Source organism: Notolabrus celidotus, chromosome 11 (assembly GCF_009762535.1).
Source record: "Notolabrus celidotus isolate fNotCel1 chromosome 11, fNotCel1.pri, whole genome shotgun sequence".
Classification (NCBI taxonomy): Eukaryota; Metazoa; Chordata; class Actinopteri; order Labriformes; family Labridae; genus Notolabrus; species Notolabrus celidotus.
The window spans coordinates 3,352,636-3,368,125 of NC_048282.1; the positions used below are offsets into that span (position 1 = coordinate 3,352,636).

Below are 15,490 nucleotides of genomic sequence, written 5' to 3' on the forward strand. Positions count from 1 at the left end.
CACTTTCATTTTAAAAGATTTTATTTACATTTTATGTTATATACATATACAGCTAAAGACCCAGCTCTTTAGGAAGCACTATGCACTTAGCTAGACTGTTCTCCACTGTTGTCCCCAGTGGCAGATCATGTCTTCCAGCTACAGTTGACTCACACTGTCCTGCTCTACTCTGGGAATCTGTGTTCAGCTCTTGAGTGACCCAGCACTTTGTACTTTGGTCATTATTGTGGTGATGTTAATTGTTGATTATGATAATGGAAGGTTTTAAATTGTTTGGTTGCTTCATTGTAGATGTTCCTTATTTTGGAAAAAAAAAAAAAATCCTCACTTACTTTTGTGCATTGCCTTTACACTGCTTGGCAGTACCTGCACCCTGTGGTAGGGTGACCCAGCCGTGAGGCGATCGTCCAGCGGAGCAGTGACCAGAAATGAGGCTTCGAACTCAGTATCAAAGTTTACACACAAAGTTTATTCATGCAGCATGAGAGAAGAGTGTCAGCATACTCAAGAGCATCTGAAGTTCTCCGCTGAGTGACAGAGATGATCAATACTTTATAGTTCTTCAAAAATAAGGGAGGAAAAAAAAACATGTGTATGTGTGACCTTTAATACAGTTGTTCATACGTAAGGAAAAAGAAAAGAAAGGGGGAAAAAGGGGGGGGAACAGGCGTGGGTGAATTGCAATCAAGGGTGAGCAAAGGGTCTTGTCAGGTGAACATCGTACCCTGGAAACAACAGAGACATTTCCTCAGTCTAGTGGTTTACAAAAAGCACACGTCTGCACATATCGTATTCATCTTACGACATTTGTGGTTATCAAAAGCACATATCAACAATTCTTAAAAGCGTACGTCGGCTCTTTTATCTAACACAAAGCGTTTGGCATAGTTACCAAAAATCCCCTTCGCTTACATTCAACTGCAATATGAGGCTAGGGTTGGTTCTCGGTCTTTGCAAAACCACTTATAAATAGATGAATTAACCACATCCGGGCTGAACCTGCATTGAACTTGCAGAAGCTGGGGCTCTGACCTCAGTCTCACCTTTGTTCAGAGATCTGCACAGATCTCTGGCCTTATGCCTTACTATTTGCTGGTTTCTTCAATAAAACATATAAAATGGAAAACATATGAATATAATTGTTAAAAGAAGAATACATGAGCATAATAAGGAAAACATGATTATATTTAAAGAAAATGCATGATTATAATAGAGGATATTAATCAAGATTCCACAACCCAAATTGACTTGAAGCACTTTGTTACTCTTACTGATCTTGTTTCCTCTTGTCTAGATCTTTGCTTGTGTTGTTCTTGTTTTCGTATGTACGTCACTTTGGATAAAAGCGTCTGCTAAATGACATTGTAACATTGTAACATTGTACAAGTCAAAAGTTTAGAAACACCTTCTCATTCAAGGGTTTGTATGTATTGTAATGATTGTAAACACTGTAGATTAATACTGAAGACATCAAAACTATGAAAGAACATATATGGAATTATTGAATGAACAAAAAAGTGTTAAACAAAGCAGAATATGTTTTAGATTTTAGATTTTTCAAAATAAAATACTTTATTCAAATAATAAAGCAGTTTATTCCTCCAATGTTTACGGAGGATATGTAGATTTGGACTTCAATGCACTACATTTGCTTCCCCCTTTGAAACACGCCAAAAACCCTCCTAGATAACCTTCAAATGAACCTGATGCAGATTCCCAGATGGAGAATTCAGAGTTAGGAGCAGCAGTGAAAGCAGAAGGAATCAGAAATAAAGCCAGTGCTGAAATTCACACTCCCACACCGAGACAGACAGGAGGGGGGGTCAGTAACCAGTGAGAGGATATAGATGGACATGACACACACCCATCTGTCAGCGTCTGATAAATTACCTCCTCTCTAGGTTTTCCTGTGGTCGTCGTGTTCAGTCGTCAGGGTGCAGAATCTCCTCTTTTTCCCTCATGAACCTTCGATACATTACACGCACACATATCACACATGTCTATAATAGCGCGTAATTGCTCACACCTTTTTGTGTTGAGTGCAGTTCAGTGTCTGATCGTTACAGAACGCTAAACATTGAGTGTGAGCTTTCTGTTGGTCACCTCATTTCCCATAATTCAAGAGTTCCTCCTCATCATCCTGTGTGTGTATTTGTTTATTGACTTTATATTGATGCCCAAATTCACAGAATATAAAGTGGTTTATTGAAACAGGCAGTTCCAGTTGTGCCCCTCTAAATTGGTCTTAGAGAGGAGATGTGTTGTATTTATCGAACGCCCTAAGCCTAACGAGCCAAATTTGAGTAGTAGTGGCTCAAAGTGAAAGAGTGCTGAAGTCCACTTTGTAGCTTTGACCAGTTAAAAGTGATGGATACAGAATAGTTATCAATCTGTCAGTGGATCAGACTTTATTTATAAAGCGCTTTTCATACAATGACATTGTAACACAAAGTGCTGTACATAAAAACAACTTAAAATAGAATAAATTAAAAAAAAAGATATATATATATAAATAAAAATAAAAATGAAAAGACCCCCCTAATCCTAATCCCACCCCCTACCCCAACCCCAAACCCACCAAACAATCCTAAGGTTAAGAACACAATATATGGTATATATATAATAATAATTAAAAACAATGAAAATAAAATAAAGAAATAAATGAAAAATAAAAAAGAAGTTGCTGAACGAACTGATGAAACACTCTCATGATATCTTAATGAGGAAACACTGGAGGAAACATAAGATGTTAAAACTCAACACAGGAAATTAAACTCACCAAAATAAAATACATTTATAAGATAATAAAACACTAAAATATTAAACCATTAAAAGAAATAAGGTGCTATACTTAAAATAAACAAATCAATAAAATAAAATAAATACAGAGTGACTAAAATTTGACCTAGATAATAAATAAATAAATAAATAAAGTAAGGTGAAATAAAACTGTAAAAAGAGTAAAATTCAGTTAAAAGCGAGACTAAAACGGTCAGTCTTGAGTTTCGTTTTAAAATGTTGATGCTCTGGTCAGCCCTCAGATCTTCAGGTAGGGTGTTCCACAGGCGTGGGCCGTCATGATAAAAAGCTGCCCTCCTGTGAATCTCTGTTCTAGCTTTTGGTACCATTAAAAGTCCACTACCTGAAGACCTGAGGGCTCTCACTGGCTCATATGATTAAATCTGATAAATAAGAAGGAGCAGGACCATAAGAGATTTAAAAACCAATCAAATAATCTTAACATCTAAAAGATACTGGAAGCCAATGCAGAGACTTTAAAACAGGTGTAATGTGGGCTCTCTTTCTGGTCTTTATCAGCATTATGTTAGTTATGGTGACTATGTGTTATTAAGTAATGGCTGAGGAGGTTTCAGACATGCAGTTTGGAGCAGCAGCATTAACAACAACTCCAAATGCATCACTCAAGATCTTGTTCCCAATCGTATTCAGTAGTGTGCCAACCTTTGCATCTTTTCCCGACAGTAGATCTGTTGATGGTGAATGATTTCCCACCTGTAGTTCAGGCTAAAGAGTAATGAAAGCTAGATACCGGGGACTTGTGTCCATATGATAAGTGTCTTAATTTGTGTTTTTTTGTTCTCAAGTCATGAACCTAGACCGTGTGGAGAACCTGACTCATGTGCGGCGGCGTTTCCCACGATACCACCACACCACTTTGTTTCGTGGTCAAGCTCTCTGGGATCCCTACACCCATGTGATACTGCCCCCTGCTGCCCTGGTGCCACAACGACAGCAACAAAACACCTGGAAGGAGAAAGGGAAGGAGAAGGAGCGACTGGAGAAAGAGCGTAAGAAAAGATGCACACATTTAGAGCGCTGGTGAGTGAAACTGAACTAAACACTCACACAGACTCTTCTGTTTCAGCCTCAGCCCCGCAGAACGCTGCCTCCGCTCCTGTCAGTATCTCAGCCAATCAGACGGGGGAATACACTGCAGCCAGACGCTCTGTTTCAATGCCTGAGCCGCCCATCTCTATTGTCATCATGTTGATGTATCGCAGTCTGGGCGCCGCCCTCCCTCCCAAGTACCACACAGACAGACGAGGAGTGAGGTAGGAATCAATCCCTCTCTGAACAATCGAGTCAGATTACAGCAGATCAGGATCTTTAAGGGGAGGAGACATGCTACGTGTAGATATCAGGATTACCCTGGTTTTAACCAGGAAACCTGAAATCCATGTTATATAACCGACTGCATCTATGGGGAAAAAAACGTTCAGTTCAGAATGTCTTTTCATATTTCAACTAGAGCTGAGCGATATTGAAAAAGTTGTTTATGTTTTTTATGTTATCACAATAAAATATTTCACATCAGTCGATATTGATAATTATCATGATAAATATCAAATTAGTTCATTTGAATTTACAACAAAGACTGATCAAATTGTATTCTGTGTGTCAGTTTATAGAGTATTGTTTTGAGTTGTGCTCTCCCCTTTGAGATTACTAAGAGCTACGGGCAGAGTGATGTTGTTTCCCACAGTGCAGTGAATGCATCACGGTCATTCAGTGTTCAGTTGTCCTACGGTCGCGGTGGACATTAAACGCGTTCACAGCAGAAGTTGTCTCTGTGCTCTTCCTTTACCCACATCCTGAAAGTAGATTTAATGAAGTGTATGAAGTTAATAGTTAACTCAGAGTCGACTCAGTGTCAGACTAACAAGGTTTTGAATTTTATCTTCAGTGTAGCTGTCGCTCATTTCAGCTGTGTTTACATTCCACTTGAAACGTCTTTAAGCCCCGCCTACCTCTCACCCTGCGACATGATTGGCTGTTCAATGCAGTAATAATAATATAATAATAATCTTTATTTATAGAGCACTTTTCAAAAACTATGTTACAAAGTGCTTAACAATGCCTCAAGGACATGTGCAAAATAAAGAGCATTTTAAAAAGCTATACAGACAGTGCATGTGTCATCACTATTAATAGAACATGAAATCATAAAAACATAAAAACAAACTAAAAAACAAATAAAAGCAAAATAAAAGTAGAACCCTGTGCAAGACACCTTGATCAAATAAAATCAGGAAATGCACTTGGATAAAAGTAGCAGTGATTTAAAAGAGAGCACAGAGTCCGCCACCCTAATGTCCTCCTGCAGTTTGTTCCACAGCTGTGGGATCGGACTGCATGCGCCTTGTCCCCCCTTGTTTTAAGAGTTTTTGGGACTGACAATAGCTCTTTGCCCGAGTCTTCTTCTTCTGTCTAATGTTGGGGGGCAACTAGCATTTACGGCTCCCCCTTTCCATTTGCTGGGGGTGTAATTACAGGTTTAAATATATTGAATTTTATCAAACATTTGTCATTTTTATATTGAGAAAAATTATGTCGTGTTAATTATCATTATCGAATTATCACCCAGCCCTAACTGCATCTATGGGAAAAAAGGGTTACGCTCAGAATATCTTTTCATATTTCAATCTGCCAGAGTGTGCTATTATTCATTTAGTCTTTTAACATGATAAAAGTCTAATTCACAAATTCAAGTATAACTCTGAATAGCTTACCAACCTTCAGTTATTTGTATTAACAATGCTTTGACGCCCCTTCCCCTCCTCTCATACCCTGGAGTACGGCTGAATTACAAAGGAGCAAATGATCTAGTTTCAGTAGGTGTCAGTAAAAAGTAATGTAAGACCTGTCTAGTCCAAACCCTCTGTGTTCTGTATTCTCTGCCTTGTGATATCAAACTCTCTCTGCCTGATTGAGTAGATGAACGCTAACTCCCTGCTCCCTCTCTCTCTCTCTCTCGCTCCAGGCTTCCCAGACACCCGGTAATGAACTCCCCAGTGGTCAGCATCTCCGTGTACAACAACCAGACGTTTGTGGGCGGACACTTGGACCAGCCCATCCTGCTCGAGTTCAAGCTGCTGGAGACGGCCAACCGCAGCAAGCCGCTGTGCGTGCAGTGGAACCACAGCAACCAGTAAGTGCAGATGACTCTACGAGTGCTGCATTAATGTAACACACAAGGATGTTTACTGAGAGGAGAAGGCATATAGTTAATCCCAGCTATGTTAACTCACCCAAACACAACAACTGACCTAGTTCTGGAAATAAATTCAGTATCACAAATGTTTCTTTTTCACATGGGAGACAGGTAGATGTCGTTGCATCTTGCCAAATGTATTTTTATCTAACCTTCTCTCTCTTTCCTCCTCTCTCTCCCTCCCTCTCTCTCACTCTCTCTGCAGGTATGAGATCGGAGGCTGCTGGACTGTCAGGGACTGTATGGTGGTGTACAGAAACACCTCTCATGTGCGCTGTCAGTGCCACAGACTGGGCACCTTTGGCGTGCTGATGGACAGCTCACACAGAGAGGTTAGTAATCTGTCAATAATCTCACAGTGGAGAAAACTCCTCAAAGACGATCATTATGTTACACCCTTATTGGATTTATCAGGGATCCTGTGGTGCAGGTAGACCACAGATCCACGGTCTTTCATTTGAACGGTGCATGTGCTGATGGTTGGATTTAGTTCCGGGGTAGATGTTTGAATTCAGATAATTAAATCTCGCCCTACAGTCTGAAGGCTAAAGAAAGCTTTGTTCCAGGTTTAGAAGATTTTAAGGGTTTAATACAAACCTCAAGCCAAGCACAGCCAGCATACTAAGAGACCATGTATCAGATCCTCAGGATCAGAGGCAGGAAACTAGGGGAGGAGAAGCTGAAGTTGAATTTATAAATCCAAAGTAGGGATGTTAACAATCAAACGAGTATCGATTAATTGATTGTTAAGAATTTACTAGAACACATTTTTTGTTTGGATTTTATATAACAGTTTTATATTTTATTATTAAGTTTAAAGCATGTTTCATGTGAATCAGCTGACTAAAGGTGTTGCTCACAGCGGAGACGCTGCAGCTGAGTGACAGGTCTCCGTAAGTGCTTTTTTTCTCCAACCGCCGGACTGATTATGACTCAGTTGCGCTCCCGGCTGACACCTGACCTTGTTTACATGCTTATTTTCCTCAATAAGAACGAGTAGACAGAAAACTGGACACTGTGAGTCTGAAACATGTTTCTGTTCAGTTCCCTTGTTGAAGTCTGAGCCTTCACTTTATGACTGTATGTCTGCAGAGATTATGAGCCTTCTCCACACGTTGATATTCAGCATGTTTAACATTTTGAACACCTTAATATGATCTGTAGATATTCAATACTGTCAGTTATATACATTGTGTAGTTGATTTAGGGAAAAAAACGCTTTTGACATGGAAATTTTTTGTTTTTTTAATGATTAATCGATAATTGATCGTTAACATTTCCAAAGATCGATCACAAATACTTGAAACTTACATCCCTAATCCAAGGACAAGATTTGCATTAAAGACGGTACAGAAGGATGTTTGTTTATTATTGTTAGTCCAACATGGTTCTGTTTACTGGTTGTCCATGGTGCTCCAAACTTAAAGCTGGGGTTGGTAATCAGATTTAGATACACTTTTTGTCATACTGGTTAAAATGATCTTTATGTCCTGATGGTTATCAATACATAATGTGTTCTTAAAAAAGAGTGAAAAAAAGCTGCTATCTACAGCCGGAGTAAACCTGGGAAAACACCAACCAATCACCGTTTTTTGGCTCCCCAAATTTTAAACCATTCAAATCCAGCCCAGCCGTTCTGCCCTCCTCCTGCGCGTACATTTCCCCGGTGTGCACTCCTCCGAGTCCCCGTCTCCTGCCTCTACTTCCCCTGACTCTACTGACTGCCCCTCTCGCTCATCCTCGGGCCTGTCCTCTCTGACCTGATGAGGTGCTTTGCTCAGGACTGTAGTCCGGATCAGAGTCTAAAAAGCTCTCACCAACAAGCAGAATAATTAATGACGTTCAGTAAGTCCTACAGAAAATATAGATTTATTGTAGCGTCCGTCCGGACGCTGTAGTGATGACCGATTGGTGAACACGTTGATCTTTAATAACCGGTCACTGTCGGCCGTGATCACGCCAACCAACAAAACAACAATCAATGTTTGAATGAATGAAGAACTTCTCCTCTCCTCTCTCGGCTCGCACACTCTACACCTCTCCTGATGCCTTCACTGACTGTCAACACTGTAGGAATTAAGAGCATCTACACTGAACACGTTTAACAAACAGTAGATCTGTTACAGTATTATATGTGTGTTATAACTTTTCTCCTGATATCGTGTCACCAGTACAACTGGATAATGCTAGCATGATAGTTGTGAGTGCTAACAGCAGCCATGTTTGTTTGTGTTTTTAACTTTCACTATGAGAATGTTTTGGTGAGGACCGGTTTTGAATCAGTCACCATCATATGGTCGAGAATCAGCGGCGCTCGTGCATGTGAGCGGGGGGGCGTCATTTTGGAGGAGCTCCGAGGGGAGGAGGGGAGGGGTTAGACAGAGTCATGAGGAAAAGCTACACTCAAATTCATGCTGGTTTTCCGAGACTACCAACCCTAGCTTTAATGCAGTGAAGAATGCTTTACAGTTTATGGAAGTCTGTTTGTTCCCTCCAGTCGCTGTTCTGTAGTGGGGATCATTTTTTGTATTCTGCACTTTATTCACTGTAAATCTTTCATAATTTGGCCGTTGTTCTCAGTAGATCATGCATTTCACAATATGTAGGCACTAAAGCTCTTTAATTTTCAAAGAATCTATCAGATAAAGCAGCGCAACTGTCTCCAGCTCACTTACTTGCTTCTCAAATGATTTGACATCTTTGATATAAACACTGTCAGGTTTCCCTCAGTGACTCCAGATAGACAGGCACACGGTGACCCCGACTGAAACCGCCTCTTTTCAACATAAGAAATGACTCACTTTTATGTCTGTACCTCGTTTCTCATGGTTTTCATCTTTTGCTCAGACTTCCTCCTCCCTCACCCGTGTCTCCACTATTCATCCATTCACTCCAGTATGTTATAAAACCAGTAATAAACCTCTCTCTCTCTCTCTCTCTCTCCGTCCTCTCTCCACTTCTCATCCCTCTCTATGAGCAGCAGCTGGAGGGGGATCTGGAGACGCTGGCCCTGGTCACCTACTCCTCTCTGTGCCTCTCCATGCTGGCCCTCCTCCTCACCATCCTGGTGCTGTCCTGCCTCCGAGGCCTCAAGTCCAACACCAGGAGCATCCATTCCAACACAGCGGCGGCCATGTTTTTATCCGAGCTGGTGTTTTTGCTTGGAGTCAATCAGACTGAGCAGCAGGTAGATACCGGTGGGGGATGTGGGATTGAGTTTCTGTTTGCTTGATACGACTGTGGTTCATTTCATTGATTTCCTCTTTATTTAACATTACTGTTACTGAAGCTGAAAACTTGCAGATTTGATAATAAGAAGACATACTCATCCCTTTTTACTGTTAGAAAAGATTATGTGGTGTATTTAGCTGCACTGTGAGTCGTCTTATATACTCTGCGTATAGCAAGTCCATATATTGTTCACCCTTTCACATTGTGTTCATGCACAACACAACCTCTTTCTTCAACTCTTCACCTTCTATATTCCTCTGTCCTCTCTGCTTTGTGGTGCCCTACATCATGAGGGCGTGTTTTACTGATTACACTTAACGCTTCCTAGAATTTGCTCCCTCACTTGTTTTTATTTTTCTTCATTATTTTCTCCTGACCATTTTCACCCTCTATTTTGTTACATCATAAATGTGTGTGTGTGTGTGTGTGTGTGTGTGTGTGTGTGTGTGTGTGTGTGTGTGTGTGTCTGTGTGTGTGTGTATGTGTGTTTAATGAGCATTAAGTCCTACTGAAAGTATGTGCTCAGTCAGCATGAAGCTAATTAATTAAGCCGTAACCTCTACAACGTGAACTCTGCTGCTCTTACAGTGTGACTGGTTACTTCTCCATGAACAATGTGCTCTCTAATTCATGTACTGTACATTATGCTTGGAGGAGCATGTTAGTGCCTTTGTGCACATTAGTGGCTTCATTCTTGTGTATATTTGAGTTTTTCTCTCTTTGGAGTGTAACTGTGAGTGTTTGCATGCATGTGTGTGGGAGTGTGAAATTCTTCATCTGGCTGTATTCCTGCCGAGGCTGCTGCTATTCCTGAGTTGTCTGTGGATGTATCACTTGGAGTTTTTGCTGAGACTGCTTTCCTTAAATTAAAGATTAAATGTGTTCAGCTGTAGGTTTTTATATGAGGGAGGTTATTCTGCTCCTCTGTGAGCGTGCATGAAGTTAGAGAAAGAGGCGTTTTTAAGTTAATGTGTTTCCTGATAAAACACTATAGATACTGTAACAGCTGAAATAAGATGACAAAAAACAATCTATCAGTTAAAGTTTTGATGTTTGACACATTTCTACTTTGAGTTTATTAACCCTGTAAAGCCTGAACCATCAAATAATTGCTAGAAAATTCTAATACTCTTGAAAATGGAGTGTTTTTTGGGCCTTCTGACAAAAAAAACAAAAACAAAATAGCAATTTTCATACATGACTTTTAATTCGTATCATATTTGATACATCAGGCATTTTGGTGCAAATGTATTGCTAAAAGTTTATTATTTTTTTTAACAAACTAAAACATTAAAACAACATTTTTAGCCTTTTAAACTTTGACATTCCTTCAAATTTTTCCCAAAGTAATTTCAAGCCTAGAAATTATTTGTTTTCATATTGCACAATGTCAAACACATTAGGTATCAACTACACAGCAAAAAAAAAAATTCATTGTATATTTCTTCTCTGAATTGTTCAGTTTTTAGTGGAAATCAATGAGCAAAATATAATTATTTACTAGGGAGCCATGGCAACATTCAACCAGTCATCAATCATCATGATACAGCAGGTTACATATATGAAAATACAATATGTTATAAATATCTCAATTTCTCCTCTAAATATACCTCATTATGTCATTTAAACATGTTCTTAAATAATAAAAAGACTGTATGTTACTTTATGGAATAATGTTTTAAAAGTAATAAAATGATGATTGACAGATCTGTAAATAAATGACCTTATATACCTGCTGTATCTATTTTGATACACACATTTTCAACATGATTGGACTATAAATTAAATAATGAAATATTAATTAGCTTTACATTGCATCAATCCAGTAACTATTCCTCTTGGAATAGGAACAATTTGTTTTTTTCATCCAAACTTTTTCAAAGTTGGTAAAAATATCCCGAGTGGGTCTCTGATCCACAGCTGACATGGTGGATGTCTCAAGTGACGTCCTTCTGGTGCATGACTTACTCACACCTGGTGGATTATCCGTGCACTGCATGTATCTGATTGTATACATCAGGTTTTTTTGCAGAAAAAATATATCACACTGATGATGTACAGGTCTCAAAAACTGATGTATCAAATATGATACGCTTGACTTAAAATGTCTGTCCTGAAGACAGCACACTCTGTAAAACACTCCTCCTGTAATCTCCTTCATTAGACAGTGTGTCATCACCTGTAATCCATTAAGATCATAGGCAGACGGGTAGAGTCAAAGCAGCTCTGATTTCAGCCCTCGCTGTTCAAACCTCTTTAAACTGCTTGAGTTTCTCCTGCAGATTCTTACCTTGTTCTTCTGTTCTTTATTTCATTGTTCTCACATGTTGTCGTCTCAGATTTGCTTTGAATGATGGCTCCCTGTTTTTCAGAAACCCTCTATTTCACCTAACACACCAGTTGGATTTAAACCTGCTTCCTGTCATTGATTTGTTTTTTTACATTTAGCTTTTACAAACACAAACCCTCCTGGAAGACAGAGGCTTCACTTTAGATGAGCAGGAGCTGTTTTCTCTGCCTCTTTAGTTTACACGGCATCTCGTCGGCCTAAACAAACAGAGCAGACTAAAGGCTCCGGAGTTGAAATCACCCACTTCAGACATCATTGAATGCAGCCTGAGGGGGATTTCTCAAAAAGCTTAAATGCTAATGCTTTGCATTATTCATGTGGGAAGTTCAACATTACTGTCAATCTAAAGCAAAGCTCTTAATGGATAAAAAGTGATTTCAGAAATTATCCCCTGCACTTGCAATTATTAGGATTTACTCTTTATGTTATTTAATATAAAGTATGGTAAGGGATGGACCTTTGGAATTGTACTCTGGGTAATTGAACACTCATAGCAATCATTTAATATCCTTTCAGCTTAAATGCACCAACAACATTTTTCTAAATGGACATCAGTTATTGTTTATGGATGTTTATAAAAGATCAAAAGAAATAAGATCTTAACATTTTGAAACCTATTTTAAATACATTTGTCATCTAAATATTACTAGCACAGAAATACTGTATGTAGCAATATTATTACTTTTAAAGTAGATAAAAGGTTAAGCTGTGTAATTTAAAGCTCCTGTGAAGAACTTTGAGTTTGAGTAGATTTGGCGCCCCCTGTGGTCAAAGTGGTGCATGTTATGTTTTTGCTGATTTTTGTCTTTAACATGCAAAAGTAGTGCTTTCATATCATCCTTTCAGATCTAATCCATTTTCTTTAAGCAGTCAAATGTGTCATTCATTGAGAATATGTGTCATGTAAAACTGGACACAGACTGTCTCTTCAGCATGCTGTTAAACGTAGGGCTGGGCGATAATTCGATAACGATAATTATTGTGATGTAATTGTTCTTGATATAAATATAGGGCCTTAAATGCTAGTTTCCACCTGACATTAGACAGAAGTAGAAGACTGCATGGAACAGCCAATCATGTCGTGGGATGAGAAGGCGGGGCTTAAAGATGTTTGGAGCAGAATGTAAACACAGCTGAAATGAGCGAAAGCGACACTGAAGAAAACTCTAAACCTAGCAGCTCTAAGCAGAGTCGTTACTTTTTACTGACACCTACTGAAACTAGATCATTTGCTCCTTTGTAATTCAGCCGTACTCCAGGGTATGAGAGGAGGGGAAGGGGGGTCAAAGCATTGTTAATACAAATAACTGAAGGTTGGTAGGCTATTCAGAGTTATCCTTGAATTTCTGAATTAGACTTTTATCATGTTAAAAGACTAAATGAATAATAGCACACTCTGGCAGATTGAAATATGAAAAGATATTCTGAGCATAACCCTTTTTTCCCATAGATGCAGTTAGGGCTGGACGATAATTCGATAATGATAATTATCGTGATATAATTTTTCTCAATATAAAAATGACAAATGTTAAAAAAATTCAATATATTTAAACCTGTAATTACACCCCCAGCCACTGGAAAGGGGGAGCCGTAAATGCTAGTTGCCCCCCAACATTAGACAGAAGAAGAAGACTCGGGCAAAGAGCTATTGTCAGTCCCAAAAACTCTTAAAACAAGGGGGGACAAGGCACATGCAGTCCGATCCCACAGCTGTGGAACAAACTGCAGGAGGACATTAGGGTGGCGGACTCTGTGCTCTCTTTTAAATCACTGCTACTTTTATCCAAGAGCATTTCCTGATTTTATTTGATCAAGGTGTCTTGCACAGGGTTCTACTTTTATTTTGCTTTTATTTGTTTTTTAGTTTGTTTTTATGTTTTTATGATTTCATGTTCTATTAATAGTGATGACACATGCCCTGTCTGTATGGCTTTTTAAAATGCTCTTTATTTTGCACATTTCCTTGAAGCATTGTTAAGCACTTTGTAACATAGTTTTTGAAAAGTGCTCTATAAATAAAGATTATTATTATATTATTATTACTGCATTGAACAGCCAATCATGTCGCAGGGTGAGAGGTAGGTGGGGCTTAAAGACGTTCGGAGTGGAATGTAAACACAGCTGAAACGAGGGACAGCTACACTGAAGAAAACTCAAAACCTAGCAGCTCAAAGCAGAGTCGTCAGTCTGACACTGAGTCGACTCTGAGTTAACGATTAACTTCATAAACTTCATAAAATATACTTTCAGGATGTGGGTAAAGGAAGAGCACAGAGACAACTTCTGTAGGGCAGCTGAACCCTGAATAACCGTGATGCATTCACTGCACTGTGGGAAACAACATCACTCTGCCTGTAACCCTTAGTAATCTCAAAGGGGAGAGCACAACTCAAAACAATACTCTATAAACTGACACACAATTTGATATATCTTTGTTGTAATTTAAATCAAATTATGGAAATAATCTCAACCTGAGAAAAATAAGAATCTACAAATTAAACTTCACAAAAATCTCATCTTACATTAAAGACCTGCTTCCTGTTAGCAGCGTCAGAAATGATGGATTCAAGAAGTTCATCAGAAACTAAATCCAGATACAAACTAACAAACTGTCTTCAACTTTCACTCAGGAGCAAAAATCTGACTTTAAATTTAAATAAAATAATGATTTTATATTTATCGTGATAATTATCGATATCGACTGATATGAAATATTTTACCATGATAACATCATTTACAATATCACTCAGCACTAGTTAAACGTCTCATCTTACCGACCCAGTGTCAGCATTTTTAGGAGTGAACTACAAATAACGACTCCAGGAATGATCAGGTCTGTAGCTGATGGTCTTGTTTGCTTTGGCGGTTCATAAAGAGACCCAGGATTAATATGAGTGTGTTTCATAATCAGATCAAAACTCCTCACAGGAGCTTTAAACAGCAGGATTTAGATATGATTTATTGAGCATGTATAACCATGGGACACGTTGGCCTCATGATGTAATGTTACTGTTCTCTCTCTGTGTATGTTACATCATGAATACTTTGAGACTTTCAAACACAGACACCACTAAAGGCCCTGCATGTCCTGCTGGGCATGTTGTACTGTGTGTAATCCCCTCTACTCAAGCTGCTAACTGATGAACCCATATAAGCAGTTAAGATAATCCTCTCGGGTGTTATTAGTATAATTCAGCCTATTAACAACATTCATTTACACTCATATCGCTTGTTTTGTGCATTTCCTGGAGGTAATCTGTAACACACTGCCATAAAACTCTGTTCATTCGGCGCGTCGCTAATTTAATCATGAGTGCCCCTTATTTCATCGCTGGCACCTGATGTGTTGCAATAAAGCTATGTTGGTTGCTCGCCAAGATGTCTGCTCTTCAGCTGTCACAGAATCAATAAGAGGAATACATTTTTATCATCCTGTCTTCACATTTTTCTCCTCTCTTTTTCTTTCTTTGTGTTCTTGTCTTGCGGCTTTCACCACTGTGTTCTTTTAACCTTCACCTTTACCCTCCTTCCTTCTTTTCATCCATGATTTATCTTTCTCTCTCTCTCCTCCTGCAATCTCAATCCTCCTGCTCCCCTTGATTCTTTCCCTTTCATTTCTTTAACCCTTCTCTTTCTCTCTCCCTCCAGTTCCTGTGCACGGTGGTTGCAATCTTACTGCATTACTTCTTCATGTCCACCTTTGCCTGGATGTTCGTGGAGGGCCTTCATATCTACCGCATGCAGACTGAGCAACGCAACATCAACTACGGAGCCATGAGGTTCTACTACGCCATCGGCTGGGGAGTGCCCGCCATTATCACAGGTAAAACACACACATGTGTAAAACTTCACACACGAGGTGCATTTCGACCAACAGTCCCGGGGTCTTTTAGCCC

At 39.2% G+C, this 15,490-nt stretch overlaps 1 protein-coding gene across 1 annotated transcript in view; it reads left to right on the forward strand.

Moving 5' to 3' along the window:
- The window catches only part of celsr3 (cadherin, EGF LAG seven-pass G-type receptor 3), a 205,727-nt gene that overhangs the window by 164,679 nt on the left and 25,558 nt on the right, over positions 1-15,490 (forward strand). The window contains exons 22-27 of the mRNA XM_034695247.1: positions 3,606-3,809; positions 3,887-4,073; positions 5,783-5,950; positions 6,219-6,345; positions 8,994-9,200; positions 15,243-15,417. Of these exons, the coding sequence (XP_034551138.1) occupies positions 3,606-3,809; positions 3,887-4,073; positions 5,783-5,950; positions 6,219-6,345; positions 8,994-9,200; positions 15,243-15,417 (1,068 nt within the window). The remainder of the gene's footprint in view (positions 1-3,605; positions 3,810-3,886; positions 4,074-5,782; positions 5,951-6,218; positions 6,346-8,993; positions 9,201-15,242; positions 15,418-15,490) is intronic.